General features: G+C 38.6%; 3 protein-coding genes and 1 non-coding gene across 5 annotated transcripts in view; 2 read left to right on the plus strand and 2 right to left on the minus strand.

The window, feature by feature from the left end:
* TRNAL-CAA lies at positions 1,364-1,447 on the plus strand. The gene has a single exon. It is a non-coding gene; the product is annotated as a tRNA-Leu (tRNA).
* Positions 1,577-7,682, minus strand: LOC109850624 (formin-like protein 5). 2 transcript variants are annotated; one of them, XM_020420675.1, is made up of 7 exons: positions 7,215-7,682; positions 5,177-5,930; positions 4,964-5,086; positions 4,165-4,492; positions 3,904-4,094; positions 3,426-3,658; positions 1,577-2,632 (listed from the first exon to the last, which is right to left on the minus strand). In XM_020420675.1, exons 1-7 carry the CDS (start codon positions 7,377-7,379, stop codon positions 1,757-1,759), a joined length of 2,670 nt encoding a protein of 889 aa, XP_020276264.1. In that variant the 5' UTR covers positions 7,380-7,682; the 3' UTR covers positions 1,577-1,756. The 2 variants fall into 2 exon arrangements, with proteins under 2 accessions (XP_020276264.1, XP_020276265.1); XM_020420676.1 differs by having other exon boundaries at positions 7,207-7,682.
* LOC109850494 (50S ribosomal protein L24, chloroplastic-like) lies at positions 11,627-14,046 on the minus strand. Its single transcript, XM_020420508.1, has 4 exons — positions 13,835-14,046; positions 12,919-12,957; positions 12,488-12,718; positions 11,627-12,051 (listed from the first exon to the last, which is right to left on the minus strand). The coding sequence occupies exons 1-4, from the start codon at positions 13,937-13,939 to the stop codon at positions 11,851-11,853; spliced, it is 576 nt and encodes a 191-aa protein (XP_020276097.1). The 5' UTR covers positions 13,940-14,046; the 3' UTR covers positions 11,627-11,850.
* Positions 16,138-17,221, plus strand: part of LOC109847987 (organic cation/carnitine transporter 4-like) — a 2,157-nt gene continuing 1,073 nt past the window's right edge. The window contains 5 exon segments of the mRNA XM_020417222.1: positions 16,138-16,143; positions 16,365-16,562; positions 16,564-16,656; positions 16,659-16,809; positions 17,029-17,221. Of these exon segments, the coding sequence (XP_020272811.1) occupies positions 16,138-16,143; positions 16,365-16,562; positions 16,564-16,656; positions 16,659-16,809; positions 17,029-17,221 (641 nt within the window).

A 17,221-nucleotide genomic window follows, 5' to 3' on the forward strand; every position in this document is an offset into this window, starting at 1 on the left:
GGCCTCCGCGCGAACTCGGGAGACTCTCGAGGCCCTTCCCGTTCAGTAATTTTCATCACGCCAATCCACAAACCTCAACTCAGCAAAATCTAGCGTCCATTTTTTGTTTCAATACCAACGGTCAGCATCGCTCGAATCGAGTGCTCTCTCCTCATTGGCGCAAATACTCAACACAACCGTATAATGAGGGCCGACTCCCCAAATCAAGCAACGCGACCCCAATTCTCGTTAGCAGAGATGTTTAAGCTTCCCCCTCTCCGCTTCTCGTAACCTAAGCCCAAATTCGCCAGAAACTTCTTGATCGAAAATTCTCAATTAATGGGCGGGAAGAGGAGGCGATTGGTTCCGCGGCGGCGAGAAGCGACGTCGAGGAGCAGCAAGCGCCGGGCTCCAGTTTCCGGTTGTAGGATCGCTTCGCTTCCTTTGAAGCGCGGGAAAATACGCGCGAGGAGGGTTGGGCGCCGGCCCGCTCGCGCTGTACCTCGCGCCGTTTCCTATCGAGTACCATCGCTGCTGAGGTATACTTCTTGAATTCCTGATTCAAATGATGTTTTTGCCCGCCAATTCTTGGTTGGAATTTGTTTCGGTATAGATTTGTGGGCGGTTTTTTTTTCTTCTGATAAATTCTGGAAGTGCGGAATTCATCAAAATGAAAATGGTATTGATCACAAATCTCACCTTTTTTTCGCCGTGAGAATAGGTTTGGAAGCCTCGCTGGAAACGCCGCAAGAGATAACAAGAAAAGACTAGAATTCGTTGCCGAGGCACATTCAGTGGGCGGTCGAGGGAACGACGAGGAGCTCTCGAAGCTGCCTGCGGCAGTCACCATCGCCAACGGAGAGTGAATGCCCAACATTCACAACCTCTTGCCCTCCCAAAGAAAAGCTGGCAGGCTCTTCAAAGGCCGGAGCTGATGATGCACATGTGAAGAAGGACTTCGCCTATTTGTTCAAAAAAGTACTCTTTTGCTAGATCTTGGCGTCTTGGTTTTCTTTTTTTTTAGGCTTAGAGTTTGTAGTTGTTTAGGGTGGCGTATTTGTTAAGTTTTGGGTTACTAGTTTAGATGCATGAAAATGCGAAACTTTCTTTTTTTAACGAGATGCGTGTTTAGTTCCCAAAATTGGGAGCTGAGGGCCTGCAATATTTTTATTCAAGTGTTGTCTTCAATATTTCTCAAAAATCAATGCGGTGGTAAGACATTGCGGATGATGAAAGAGCACAAGAGGAGCAGGTTGCGGAGGTTGCGGATTCTTGATTACTTTAAAACGGAATGAAACTCGTAGCGATTAAGTAAAATAACCCAAAAAAAAAAGAAAACAATGAAGGAACTATGTCTGGATAATAATTGGGTCTCTTCGATAAGGTCAGGATGGCCGAGTGGTCAAAGGCGCCAGACTCAAGTTCTGGTCCTCGTGAGAGGGCGTGGGTTCAAATCCCACTTCTGACATTTTAAACCTATTTTTAATGGTTTATTTTTATTTATAAAAAAAAATTGCGGATGATATTCATCTCCTGCTAACCAGAACAAAAACTTTACATTTTCCCCCAGAAAAAGATAAAATAAGGGAACACAATGTGCACAAATAATAAATCAATAAGTCTAAAATTTTCATTTACAAAGTGGGTCGATGCCAGTCCGTGTTGTTGATGCCCGTATTAACCGCTGCCGACGAAAGAAGGCCCGTCTCATCAAGCCAATGGAGGCCACTGCATCAATCATTTAACGTACCTGAGGATACAACACCTCCTCATCCAGCTAATCGTCTTCATCAGAACCGGAAGAATCCGAACCCTCCCTTCGCTGATCCTTGATCGCCGGGAACAGCAACTGCCGAGGATCTCTGACGGGAGGGTCTCTAGCGGGCGACATCGCTGGCGACGACGACGACGCTGCAATACTTTCTCTAGCTCTCTGTGGCTTCGGCTTCGGCAATACCTTCACTTCTCTACACACTTTATCAATCATGCCCAGAAAATCCCTCACGATGACGAACAACCTCAGGCCCTCATCCTTCCCGCTGTTCCCATCAAAATAATCAGTAGTCTCCTTCACCAGCAGCCTCATCTTCTTCTCTTCCTCCAGCAAACTAGTTACATCAGCCTCCGCATGCTCCACAAAAGCTCTGAGTGCTGGCAAAAACCGACCCTCCTCGTCGCAATTTTCCATCTTGGTCCTCAGAAACTCCTTCGTCTTCAATACCTTTTCACCAAGGCTCGCCACCGTGTTTGTCAGTGCATCAGTGTCGAGCCCTGCAGCTTTTTTGACATTTTCGAGCTCACTACTCAAACCCGAGATGACCTTAAGACCAAGAGCTCGGTAATAGTCTCCGGAGTCAGAAGGAGGCTCGTCGAGGAGATCTTCAGAGGTTAGGCTTGAAACGCTGCTTCGACTTTCTTGGGCTGCACGGGCTGCGCGTACTCCTTCTGCACGGATGATCTCTAAGACGACAAAGTGGAGGAGCGTTGTTTTTCCGTCGGTTCCTCTGACGTCCGAGAGTTTTAGGAGGGTGTCGAGTTTAAACGCTTGCGCTCCTCCTCTGTATGTGCCATCGTTCATGCGGTTGCCTGTTTTAAGGACGGCTTCAAGGAGTTTTAGGAAAAGGCGGCTGTTTCTTAGCTCTTTACAAGCTACCTGGATACGGATGAAGCATAAGGTTGAAATATTTTGAGCTACACTATAATATTTTAATTTCAGCTGCATTTACATTTTGTAGTATATAAGGGTTAATTGCGGATAGACACCCCGCGTGAAATTTTTCTGGTCCTTTTCAGGTGGTCTATCTGCAAGAATTGAGCTCTTTCAAGGGGAGATCTATCTGCAACAATAAAACTACAGGAGTACTAAGTTCAACTTGGCAATAGTACATGGTTCTATCCGGAATTAATCCTAGAGTAAAATGAATTAAGTATCCAAAAGCAAAGTTTAAATGTTTTACAGAAAACATGTATTCTCCTATAATATGCTCTCAAATGGATCACAAATTTGAATGAGAAATGCAAATCAGCCCCATAAAACTGAGCTTTGCTATAGGGACCCAAAATATGGGACCAATAGGGGGGACAAGTGAGGTGTCCACCTCCTATTGGATAATGAATTGGCCATCAATAGGAGGTGGACACCTCACTTGTCCCCCTATTGGTCCCATATTTTGGGTCCTTGAGGAATTTTCCTAAACTATATCAGGTAGGTCCTTTCAGTATGGTACTTTTTACGAAGAAGACTCAAGTTGATCTTTCTCAATCAGCAAAATATTAAAAAGAGAAATCAACAAAAAGTATAAGTTATCTTATAAGAACACGCCTAATATCTAAGAATAAGTCTTCCTTTGAACCCTTATTTATGTCTTTCAAATTCCTAAGAAATAAAGAGCATTAGTTGTCCTATTAACTCAAAATAAAAACAAAGACATGAGATAAAAGCTTACCTCTAAAGCTGAAAAGGCATCAGAAATGCTTGAAACTTCCTCCGGTAGAGAAGACATAAGAAGCAAAGCTTCCATCCGCTGATAAGCAAATGGGATATCCACTATGTCTCTTATAAATTGTTCTGCAGGGCCAAGCTGAGAAGGTTCAGCAAAAAGCCGAATCTTCAGTTCTTCTTCAGTTGTAGGTGCCATTTTCAGCAATGTAATGAGTAACTCTGCTGGAAGCTCGTTTCCTGGTATCCATACACAGAATATTATAGTTTGTAAGAGACCTCCTGAGAGAAAATCTATTATTGCACGTAGAACCCCTTAAAGGGTTTTAAAAAAAATTAATTCTAGGGGTCTATCTGCAACAATGGAACTACAAAGGTAGTAAGTTCAATTTGATACAGGGTATATCCCCAATTAACCATATAAATTAATATCGGCAAGTAACTCATGCTATTTATTGCATGAACATAAATAACACTAGAATTACCTTCCAAAAGTGCATCACGAACTTCCTCTGATTTTACACTCATTGCTTTCAAAGAAATAGACAGGTTCTGTGACTTTTTAGGCTCAAGGATCCTGACATAGTGAGCAGCATTATCCTTCTGTGACAACATCTTCTTCTCCTCTTTGTTATCGGTGTAACCAAATAGGCTTTCTATCATCTCCTCATTAAACCTGCAAGTTGAAATGACCCTTTTAGCACCAAGAACCCACCAAGTCAAGATCTTAAGAACAACAAACTTACTGGAAAGAACCAGCTTTTAGCTTATCCCAGACCATAGCCTGATCAGGTTTAGCCTGAACCTTATCCCAAAAGAATGGCTTAAGTTTGGTCTTAGGGGCATTTCCGTCATCTGCAGAATCTTCCCCATTCGTATTTGGTGCACGTGCTGGGGCTTTATTTGGCCTTGTAATGTTGATTTTTCCGGGTGGGGGTCGAGGAGCTGAACCTTTTGGTGGAGGTGGAGGGCGAGGACCGGATTTTGGTGGTGGAGGTGGGCCAGGAGGAGGCGGAGGAGGTTTAACAGGAGGCATAGGCGGAGGAGGTGGTGGTGGTTTTGGAGCAGGAGTATCTGTTAAAACAATGATATTTAGCTCAATAGAACAACTTGCATTTGTAGAGCCCAAATTTGAATAATTCAATGGGTTAATTTCAGAAAAGCCCCTTGAGTTTTTTTTTTGGGAGGGGGGGGGTGGGGGTCTCTCTCCTGACGCCCACTCCACCTGTAATTTTTGCAAGTAGCTAAAATTTTATTGAGAGAGAAAAAACCCGTCAACTGGGAAAGGAGTCACATTGTCTGTAAATGACAAATGACTAACTTTCATGGTTTTTTCTCAAGGGCATTTTAGGTATTTACCAATTTTAGGCGGGGTCTAGTGATGAGAGTTTAAAGTTCAAGAGTGCTCTATGAGACATCCCAAAGTTCAGCGGGTTATGTGAGATAAAAAATTTCAGAGGGGTTAGGCAAAAACCCCGACTTCAGGGTGTTTTGTGAAATAAACACTAATTCAAATTTGAAGACCTGGATTCCCTGGAAGTTTACCTAACGACTGAGTCTCAGCCGAACCATCCGAGCATGAAACCTGAATACATTGGCTTGGATCAGTTTTTAGAGGCTTTGGTGGGGCTAATATACTGCTAGGAGTGTCCGTAGACTTCTGTGAACCTGAAAATAGAAGAAAAATGAGAAAAACCAGAAAACCAGCAGTAAAAATAAGCTTATTCCAAAATGGATTGAATAAAAACATTTACATACCAGATAAATCGCTTATACTAAGACCCAGAAGCGGCTTGTCATCCTTTATTTTATAGCCAGCATACCGATTCTTTCCCTTCCATCTAAAATAGCAGATGAAAACAAGCGCAACACATACAGCAGTCACCGCTGCAGTTACAGCAACAGCAATAATAACTGCACTGTTATTGAATTGATTATTTACAGGAGGAGTTTGGCGCTGAATTTTATCATCAGGTTGTTGAGAGAAAACTCCATTATCTGAAGCTACAACTCCATTATCTGAGGCTCCATTATCTGAAGCTGGCTGTACTCCCTTAGGACCCTTAGGACCCTTTGAAGGAGCTTTTTCTCTCCCTGATGAGGGTGATGGTGGACTATTTTTAGTTGGCTTGACTCTCGGGATCAAAGACGGATTTGAATCAGCATCAGGGTCTGAAATTGGAGAAGGAGCTGGCGCTGAATTTGGGGACATCTCCTCAGAAGACTTAGAAGCTAAATATCTTCTTATAGAAGGCAATTGTCTAAGTGATGACTCGAGATAATTGGTAAACCAAATTCTTAGGCTGTCATCTGCTGAATTATATAGGGGGAAGTTTTGCTTGACCAGACAATCACGAAAGCTAGGGTTAATTCCTGGAGACAGAAGATCGAGGGCTTCTTGCATACTGCCTTTGGATAGTAATATTTTTTTGACAAGGTAAGGATCTGACCTTTGAACCTCTTCTTTAATAGTAGCCAAATCCAGACCACAAACTAGCCACATCTGCTCCACCTGTCGTGATCATAATTTATCAAAAATAAGTGTTACAAATCATTTCGTTCTACAACACTGAGTTTATTTACTGCTTCAACAAGACAAAATCAAGATCTTTAACATTTCATACATCAAAAGGATTAGCATTTAATGGGCAGAACAAAGATTCCCAATCTTATTAGCTAGAAGCTAATTAATGAATTTAGTAACCTTACTATGATAAGCCACAAATGTACTAGAACAATTGTGAATATACTTATTTCACTATAAATCCAGAAATGAAAATGGTCTTGATGAACAAGAATGTCTGAAACTTGAGAGGAAAATTAGAAGTAAAAAAAAAAAAAAAAAAAAAAAGTCAATGGCCGAATAGAGCAAAGAAACATTGCAAGGCCAAGGAAAAAGCCACAATCATAAGAATATGCATATTTAACAGATACATAGATTTACCATATTAGCTTAGCAAAATCTACAATAAATTGAAAACTCCAATTGCCTTTTGATGGAATCTACTTACATAGTTGTTGACTCCTGGACTCCATTTTCATGTGGTTATGTTAGCTTGTATAACTCTGGGTTTTTTTAATGTTAAATACTTCTAATGAACACGGAGGTCTTCACCCACCTTTTAGCTAAAAAACAATAACAATGCCGCGAAATAACAACATGACAGTGAAAGAAAATAAATCTTTGTTTGGCAATTCTTCGATGAGGACGACTTCTAAATGGACTCTAATCTTAACAAGGACATGAAGCTACAGCTGCAAGCATTTTTGTATTCTGATGAGTGTCTAGGGATTCTTCTCTCAAACGAGTGATGTCTTCTCTCAAATCTATTACCAATAAAAAGCAACAGTGTTGAAGAAGCCGGTCGTAGATGCAAACAATGTTATCAAGAAGTGCCAATCATAGGCACATATAACAGCCGGAGGAGGAACAAAGTGTGACCATGACTCCATCATGCAGATAAAGACCAAGGAAGAAGACTGGACAAACGTCGAACTAAACTTGTATATGAACAACACCAAGATACCCATATCACAAAATGACAACAATCTAGAGAACAAATTTGAGGTTGAGGTAAAATTGCTCTGATGCGAGACACCTTTTGCTATTGCAAAGAACAGTGACGTAAATTTCACATATAATTCAACCAAAAGACTCCAAAATGCTTAATTGAATACCAAGCAATTATCCATCAAATTATCAGCACACGGAAAGCTTTCATGGTAACAATACAAATATTCCATAAATAATCAAATTATAGAGGAGACAAAAAAAAGAGGAGGAAAACCTTATTACCGTCTGCTCATCGAAATTCGATCTCAATAACGGGCGGACATCCATCCCGTGCTTTCCCGCTAAAACTCTCGAGGCAAGTACATGAGATAACATCAGTAAGATACCCAAAAATCCAAATTTTTTCAAACACGTCATTTCTGAAATCAGCCTTCCTATACATTTCATCAAAAAGATTCAAGCTTTGGGATCACAACACCATTACCCTTCGGAAAAAAGAACCTTTTACGAGATAAAGAACGGGGTTTCAAAATTAAAAACGGCAGCTGATAATTTGAAGAGAAACCGGCCGAAATTTCGTGGGAGAAACGTAAAGAAACCAGACAGATTTCTTGTGTTTCTCCCTTTTAGACCGGTCCAATTCAAATGCGGCCAAATTGAGGGATCTAGGGTTTCTAATTTTTTGAATTTGGGGAAATCTTGTTGAAGAGAGAAAAGAGGGGGAGAACGAGAGCGCGGGAGAAAATACGTGTAAATGTGATTGGCCGTCGGGTTGGTAATTAGCTCTTTGAGTTTTTAATGCTATTTTTAAGATTTAATTTTTTTTTCAGACGAATTTTGGAAACAATAATTATCAAATCAAACAAAATAAAAGAAGGATGATATTTGGATCCATATTTGAGGGTTAAAAAGTAATATCCCGGGAGTTAAACTTACTATAAACCAAATCTCTATAAATTTAATATTAAGACTATTGTATTGCCTCGTACTAAAATCAATAATTAAGAGCATGTTTCCCCCCTTCATTTTTTTTTCTGAAAAGAAAGAAGGAAGCCTATCAATTCATGTGGTTTACACAGATATTAAGTGTGGGCTAACGGTTGGTTCGGTTGGTTTTTACGAATTTTGAAAAAACCGAGCTGATACTCTCTATATTTGAAAGCGAACCAAACCAGGGGCGGAGCTGAATGGGTGCCCCCGGATTCCCAGGACACCAGTAAAAACTAAATATCTACCAGAGAGCACATATAAAAATAACAAAAATATAGATGGTTTAGCGGAAAAGGGTCTCAAGGAACCCAACATGCGCGCGGGTTCGAATCTCGCAAGGAACCCAGCATGCGCGCGTGTTCGAATTTTTTCAGCTTAATGATAGTTTGGTGGCTTATGTTGAGAGAGATGTATTTTCCACAATTACCGATGCTTCTATAGGACACCATAGGATAAAAATCATGGCTCCGCCACTGAACCAAACCGATCGAAAATTAGTTCAGTTAGGTTGTAATATTCAGGCTGGATTTCAACTAGTTTAATTAATCTAATTGGAAGAATAAACAATTTGAGGAAGAAAAAAAAGAGAACAAACTTGTGGACTAATGAAAAGAAGGTAAGTGTTACTTTAGACAAATTTAATTTGTTCAGCTTGAAACCTTCTCAGACCGAACCAACTAAAACATATTCTAAAATCAAACCAACCGAAACATAATCTAAAACGGAATCGAACCATCAAACTTCAATCAATTCGATCGGATAGATACTAACGAAAGTAGTGGATGCGCAATAGGGGATGGACGTGTAGATAGTATGAGAGGTCAAAATACTCCTATTATAAATACAAATTCTTTTTAGAATGATCGTGTATTCATACATATAAAAAATTATAGTTAATTTATGGAACAACCATAAAATGCATATAACAAATTAATATGCATTTTGCAATTTTTAAAATTTAAGGGTGTTTTTTGTAAATTATAAATTTACAAGGGCTTGCTAGTAACTTTTAGATTTCATGTGTCATTTGTAGGTTTTGAAATTTCAGGGTGGTTTTTATAATTCTAAACCCTTGAGGGTGTTTTTTGTAATTTTTTAAACTTTAAGGGTGTTATTGGCAAATTCTATATGTATAGAGGGCTGCTGAATTTTTTTAGATTTCATGTGTTATTTGTAAGTTTAGAAAATTCTAAGATTGTTTTGTAATTTTGAACTCTTGAGCTTGTTTTGTACAATTTTTTAAACTTTGAGGGTGTTTTTTACAAATTATAAAAATTTTAGGGGGCTGGTGGTAATTTTTGAATTTAATGCGTCATTTGTAGGTTTTGAAAATTTAGGGTTGTTTTTATAATTCTTAACCATTAATGGAGTTTTTTGTAAATGTTAAAATTTTGACGGTGGTGTTTGCAAATTTTACATTTATAGGGGATTGCTGAAAATTTTTAGATTTATGTGTCATTTGCAAGTTTAGAAAGTTCTGAGATTGTTCTGTAATTTTAAATTCTTGAGGGTGTTTTTCTTATTTTCTAAAACTTTTAAGGGTGTTTGTTGCAAATTATAAATTTTAGGGGGCTGCTGGTAATTTTTAAATTTCACGTCATTTATGAGGTTAGAAAGTTTTGAGAGTTTTTGTAATTTTTAACTCTTGAGAGCGTTTTATAATATTTTAAACTTTGAGGGTGTTTTTTGCAAATCTTAAAGTTTCAAGGGCGTGTTGGTAATTTCCTAATTCTAGGTGTTTTCTATAATTTTGAACTTTTAAAAATATGTTTTGCAATTGTTGAAACGTTGAGGGTGTTTTTGAAAGAATACCCATCTAAATGGGTAAATGGGGTGGGTTATAGCCCGTCCATTTATGACTTATTTATTTTTAATAGAAACTATACCCACCCATTTAACTAAATGGTGGATGAGTTTCGATGGTTCATTTGACGGGTGGGTATGAATAGGCAAATGATGTTGGGTCAATTTTGTCATCCCTAAATAGAAACCAACTATCCTACGTAAATAAGTTGATTTACAGGAAAAGGGGAAAACAGTGGCATGCGTATTATGCAAATAAGTTGATATCTTAAAATAATAATTTGCAATACAAGAAAGCTCCTATAATTTGCACGTAACCCTCTCTTCCCTCCCGGAGACAGGGTCAGAGCGCACCGTTTATTAGTGCATAAGCAATTTTATTTTAATTTTTCCAATAAATAATAGTAGGTTTGGCCTCCTCCTCCTCCGTTTGTTGTTAGATTTGTTTTTGCTCTTCTATACCATCGAGAGCAGTTAATCTTCAACCTCTCCAATAAAGAAAGGAGAAGTAGGCGTTTTTACAACTTCAACTAGTGGAAGAGCATTTGAAGCAATCGAGGTCTTTGAAGACAATCCTTCAATCAAGATGGAAGAGTTCACAAGCCTCCTGATAACTTTCAACGGGTAACCAAGCAATCCGGATTCGATTCATTAGCAGGTAAAGCTAGCTTGTATTCTAACATTGAGGAGCTCTACTTGCTTAATCCTAGAGCTCTTCTACCCTGCTTTGTAGAAAGTTTTTTTTTTCCTATTTAACAGCTACAAGAAATTACACTAAATGTGATTAGCCAAAACAATGGTAATCAAAACTAAATGTGAACAATGAGGGAAATGTAGCTCTGGCAAGCATGAAGAGCTCTTTAATTGCTTTAGCGTTTGGGCTCGCAAAATTACACTACCACCAACTGACTCTGCAGTAAAGAGGAGACAGTGTAATGAGAACAAGGGCTTTGCTCTTCAATGAAATCTATTTTCAGTTATTATGTCAAATGTAGCCATCTGTTTTAATTAAATTAAGTAATAAAACATTTCTCACAATGTAACATTTCCAAACAGCATATTCTGAAGCATCCATAAACTAAGCTCATGCAACCTCATACGATATTTTTCCTTACCACAAAATTTGGTTCCTCCAATCAATTGTACAGTGTTATAAAAACACTTCCTTACAATATAGAAAGAATAGTGATAACTACATGTCTTCACTTGCACTACTTATACACAAAAAGAGAGGAAAATGTGAGGTCCAACCTTTTAATTTTTACCATGTAAAATTTGCTTTTGAAATTTTGGCTGCAAACCAAACCTCAACCTCAATACACAATTCAATCCTCTCAAAACAGTCAATCAATCTTAATCCGAATACAGCTATGTAGTACCTTAGATTTTCAGATTAAGTTGGTAGAATGCTAACTTAAGCTTAAAACTTCAAATCTATTTCAGATTCTTCGTTTATCTACGATATTTGACTCTACAGAAAATCTAAACTAGTTTTTCATGTCATGGAACTCATGGGTTGCTTGACTTCTTTGATATTGAATGCAATAGTGAATGTAGCTTGCTGTTCTCCAACAACCATATCCAAGTGAAGTGACACAACTACAGTTCTTACTGTTGGAAGAAGGAAGAAAATGAATGCATTGAATTTTGGCCTTGAAACTCTCAAATCTTGTCATATTTGATACCATTTGCACTTTGCACAATGCTGCTGGATTTTGCTTACTTCAATCATCTGCCCCTTGATATGTATCCCTCTTTAACTACCACGTACCCAAGTTTAAATTGTTCAATATTATCACTAGTAACAAAAAGCAGTTATGCTGAAGCTGAACCAATCTCTAAAACCGAGTTCAGGAATTACTGATTAGGGAAGCAGAAATTGATAACCTTCACATAACTTGAAACATAAAGCATCCAAAATGAAGTTTATTAACAAGTTCATTGCAAGTATATTGCGACATGTAAAGCAGAAAAACTTAGACTTTGATAAGTAATATTGCTAACAACAACAAAGGTTGAAACGGTGGCAAATGCTACAATGTGAAAAAAAAAAGGAATTGACAAGAGAGATTGTTCGGAAGGAATTAGATATTACATACATTGTGATGTTGACTTCAACCTGACGTCAAGTAGCTTTTTCTTCTTTCTCTTTCTCTTTTTCTTTATGCACCTTCTTCCAGTTTTCAGCACTATCAATTATCTCACCAGTCTTGATGAGGTAACGAACCCTGCTTCCATCCTCAAGAATTTTGTGCCCTACTCGACTAGCTACCTCTTGTTCTTTTGAATATAGCATCACATTGGAGCTGTGAATAGCTGCTTCAATCTGTCATTAAGATGAATCATGATGCATTATTAAACTTAAACATAAAGATGAAATCAGAGACATTTAGTAACGAAATTGTGACATACACTATCAGAAATTCTCAAATGTAAATATTACGCATGATGGAGAGGATGACAAGGGAAATTACAACAGTAAATATCTTCTACTTCTATTACTGATTCACTTTAATACCAAATGCAACATCTAGTATAATACGCTGCCTTGCTCTTTTCCCATTCCTATGATGCTTTACTACCAAAATTGGTAGAGGGCTATAAAAATTACCTAAACTCCTATCTTTAAATCTAACACCGTCACCACACAAGAGCTCTTACTAAGACATGGTGCAGATTATTTGATGCCCACCGCCTATGATAAGGAAATCTAATAATATTAAAGAAAATAGAATACGCTATTCTCAAAGGGCTGTACGCACCTTGACAATCTGCCCAGGCTCTCCCTCTTCTCGGCTCTTCATGTGCTTTGTCTTCAAGTTTATGTCTTTCACAATGACAGTACTGTTATGTCTGAAAATCCGAGTAATTTCACCAATTTTACCTTTATCACGGCCTGAGATAACTTTCACAGTGTCTCCGAGCTTAACATGCATCTTGTGCAGTACAGGGAGACTGTTGGGTTTACATTCTATCCTCTCCCAACGTTTAAGCTGCACTACAAATTAAGACGACACCCTTCAGTCAAATATATAACTTACAAGGGAAGATTTTAGCAAGAAAAATCATCTAAGAAAACGAACACTATGGTGATATGTGTCCTGAATAGAGAATATCAGCTAAGCAATAAAATTTTGAAGAAAAGCAGCTGAAAAATAATTCAGGATGGTTGAAGAAAGACTGATACACTGACCTTCATAACTATTGTACATGGCTTATCCACAAATGTGACCTGCAAGAAAACCATGAAACAGATTTCAAAAGATTCTGTATTAGAAAATGAACATTGCATTAATTTGATCAAGGATGTTAATTGAAAAGGCATAGAGAAATTGTCATTTATATGGTACAAAATGGTCTCTAAATCAATTCTGAGATAACATAGTTATAATTAACACTCTGAGACCTCAAAACGCCGAATGGAAAGAATTCAAGGAAGAACTATTAACTAACACAAAGTAATGTGGTCAAATATGCACGTGATTAGAAGATATGCTTGGCCATGATTCTACTTGTAGTAGTTCACAAAGTCAACTACATTCAAACACTGTTTTGATGCTGAAATCAGAAGCAAAAGTTATACTTTAGCTTTGTATTCACGTTTTTATTTTTATTTTTGTTTTTGTTATAGAATTTCAGTATAAAATAAGGTTGGAAAGCCCTCTTTTTTGGTTTCAGATATTACGAAAAAGCTTTTAACAGGTTTAGCTAAATTTGAATAGGTCAGCTTCAAGTATTGGTTTCATAAAAATTACTAATATGGCAATCTCTTGTTTCCTGAAGATCAAAGTATGGGGTGATTGTTGACTCAAGGGAACTGAACTTCCAACATCCTACCAACTAAATCCAAACCTTAGTCCAAATTAATATGAAAGACGTCAATTTGACGTTAAAATTGAGATCATAATCAAAGTTAAACTAACAACATATCAAGTTTCTCCCACTGGGGACCATTATTCCAATAATTGCAAAGAACCCATCTGGGTTTCCATCCTCCTCGATTAAAATTCAAAAATTTCTAACTTTTTGCTCAGGAGAACCGAGGAAAAAATTGGATTAACCCATTAAAATTCTTCACATGAGAATGAGGGAAATTTAAAAGGACTAACCGATGGCGAGGCGAGAGACGGGATGAAGGGCTGCCCCAAAAACGAAGAAGAAGAAGAGAGAGAAAGTCCCGCCATTGAACTCTGAAGCGCAGCCATTGCTGCCATTTTTCTCTCTCTCTCTTTTTTTTTTTGCCCCCTCGGCCTTTGCTTCTGAGCTCCCTCGATCAAGCTGCGCACGAGGCGAATTCGCTCTCAAACGCAAGAAAAGAGATAATGGCCTTATCTCAGCTTGGCTTATTGCACGTGAACTGCACGTGAGTTTAAATTTAGCGAACAGATAAGTGGGCCATGCATTGGGCTTTAGGGCCCGTTTGTTTTGCCAAAAAATGCAGAAAGTGGGGGAAAATGGGGTAAAAGAAAATAATTTTTGATGTTTTCCTCCACTTTCAGAGATTTGGTTCGTCAAAGCTATAAAAGAAAGTAGGGGAAAGTATGAGTTGTCACTATATTATTGGTTGATGTGAGTAATTTTTGATGTTTTCCTCCACTTTCCTTGTTTAGATTTTTTTCTTGTGTTTGGTTCATTCTTAAAAGTTGGGGAAAAAAGATGAGATGAGATGAGATGAGATGAGTTGTCACCATATTATTGGATGATGAGATGAGATGAGTTTTCCTCCGCAATTCTTGTTTTTTTGGAGGAAAGTGATGGAATGAAATTTTAATGAGATGTGATGAGTTATCACCATATTATTGGATAATGTGAGTAATTTTTAAAGATGGTAGAAAATGAAGAAAAGTGGGGGAAAGTGAGTTAGATGAGTTGATTGATGTGACTCATTTCTTGTGTTTTGTTTATTTTTAAAAGTATGAGATGAGATGTGGTGGGATGCGTTGTCACAATATTATTGGAGGAAAATGGAGAAAGTGAAGAAAAGTGGGTTTTGAAAAGTGGGGGAAAGTGAAAAAAATGAAGGAAAGTGGGTTTTGGAATGTGGGGGAAACGAAACAAACAGGCCCTAATGTCATTGGGCTTTAATGTCGAAAGCAGTGGAACATTAAACAATTGGGCCCCGTTACGTTGGGAAAAGACAACCCCACAAAGGATTCTCACAATTTTAGAGCTGTGGTTTTCCAGATGCCATAGCAGATCGGTGAAACTACTAATGTCATTTATGACAAAATTAAATCATCTCTTCAATTTAATATAAACGTACGCTCAAGTATAAATTTGCTTTTGAACTTTTTTGATATTATATTGGTTGTATGTTTTTACCATGTAAAAGGATAAAAAGAAAAATTCCTCAAGGACCCAAAATATGGCACCAATAGAGGGGACAAGTGAGGTGTCCCCCTCCTATTGGATAATGAGTTGGCCATCATTAATGATGGCCAACTCATTATCCAATAGGAGGGGAACACCTCACTTGTCCCCTCTATTGGTCCCATATTTTGGGTCCCTGTAGCAAAGCTTGGATAAAAAATGTAAAAAAGTGGGTCCTAATGTCAGCTTTCATCACTTTACATTGTTTGTTTAAATTTTATTTTACATGAAAAGCTTACAACTTTTGATGAGGTGTCCGTGTCACCGAAAACAAAATCACCAAAATTAGGAGTGATTTTGTTGGAAAACCGATACAATGTCATAAACGTGTCCAAAAAAATAATAAAAAAGTCAAAACCTTATAGAAAGCGGTGAGGTGGATAACCACTTTCCATTTTGTGTCATAAATACTCTAGTTTACATTATACTATCCAAACAATGTAATACTATTATTTTAGGATTCACAAAGATTCCTAACCAAACAATGTAAACACTCGAAAGGAAAGTGATGAGGTGGATAACCACTTTCTATTTTGTGTCATAAATACTCTAGTCATCTAAAGGCATCCAAACAGCCCCTAATATGTTCGGATTGTTCTGAAGATGAAGAGGCGATTGAGTTACTTTCTGAAGATTGAATGTAAGGATATAAAGAATTGAATCCTAATCAATTATCTCCTAGTTGACGAGGATCCAAATCTAAAAGATTTAGGCAGAATTAATCTAAAGCGTAGGTTTTATATCGTTGAATGTGGAACACCATTAATACAAATCAAGTTATAAAACAGGGAACCACGTCCTGAATAAAAGGACTTCCTCCTAGGACACTGCACACGCGTAGTATTTAATCTCAAAGTAGTAGATGGATCTTTTTATTTATTTATTTATTTATTTTCTCTCGCAAAAAAGTAATGTTTTTTTTCCCCAATGTTAGATGGATCTTTTTATTTATTTATTTATTTATTTTCTCTCACAAAAAAGTAATGTTTTTTCCCCCCAATGTTACCACGTAACAAGCACGATACAGTATTGATGGTGCATCATGATGGTTAGCTGGCATTGAATGCTCTGCTCCCCAGAAATTATGTCTTGAGAAATTTGGCAAATAAATACCTACATCCAAATAAATTTCTCGTACTCTGACAGTAACTCCTTCCTCATACTAATAACATCTCCATCTCCCTCCTAACTAAAAAAGCAAAAATTTGCGGAACAGACCTATTTTGCAAATTTCTTCACTAGTAAAAACCACAACACCTCTGGATCCAGAACCAAACTCCGAGGTTGCAAGAAACGTACCATGCATCAAGAGTCGACTCCCTCCACGCTCGCATCCGCTCTCCTTCCTCCTCGGACCCCCGACGGGCCCGAAGAAACTCGGGTCGACGAAAAGCGCTCAGCCAGCCCTACGCCGGCGAGTTTGGCCTTGGCAGCTCCGGCACTCGCTTGCTGACGAGCCTCGCGTGGCCGCGTCGACGCTTTTCACAACATGGTGATTATTTTTGCGGACAAGGAGCCGGCGTGGAGGTGCACGGGGCAGAGCGGGCCCGACTGCAGGCCCGCTCGTTAGATAATGTCTGCGGCCTTGATCCGGGTTCAGTGGGAATGGTCGGCGGGCCAGGCACGTCGACGGTGGCCCAGTGGGGACTCGTCTGCGGAGAGAGGTTCAAGGTTGGGCTGGCTCAGTCAGCGTTTTTCGCTGGTTGCATGATAGGTAACTACAAATTAAGATGCCTTAAATAACATCAAATTTTTTTTTTCGACCATCCAGATCATCAGCAGTGGGCACGGGCGCAAATAACACATCAATTCAGATACAAAGAAGAAGGGTTATTCGCTCTTTGAAGCTTACTATATATTCTGTAGTTTGATTTTGGTAGGTAGAATTTTTTTTCGACTCTTTTTACCCTGGGTTAAGCTTTGCCTGTTTCAGGTTGTGGGATCTTCGGCCACCTCTCCGACACGGTCCTCGGCCGAAAAGGATCCTTGACAACCCTCTGCATCATGAACACCGTCTTTGGCGCTCTGACCTCCTTATCTCCATCGTACATCGTCTACGTCGCCCTCCGCATCCTAACCGGCCTAAGCACCGGAGCGATTGGCCCCACCGCGTTCGTCCTCGCAAC

The sequence above is a fragment of the Asparagus officinalis genome, chromosome 7 (assembly GCF_001876935.1).
Source record: "Asparagus officinalis chromosome 7, Aspof.V1, whole genome shotgun sequence".
In the NCBI taxonomy this organism is placed as follows: Eukaryota; Viridiplantae; Streptophyta; class Magnoliopsida; order Asparagales; family Asparagaceae; genus Asparagus; species Asparagus officinalis.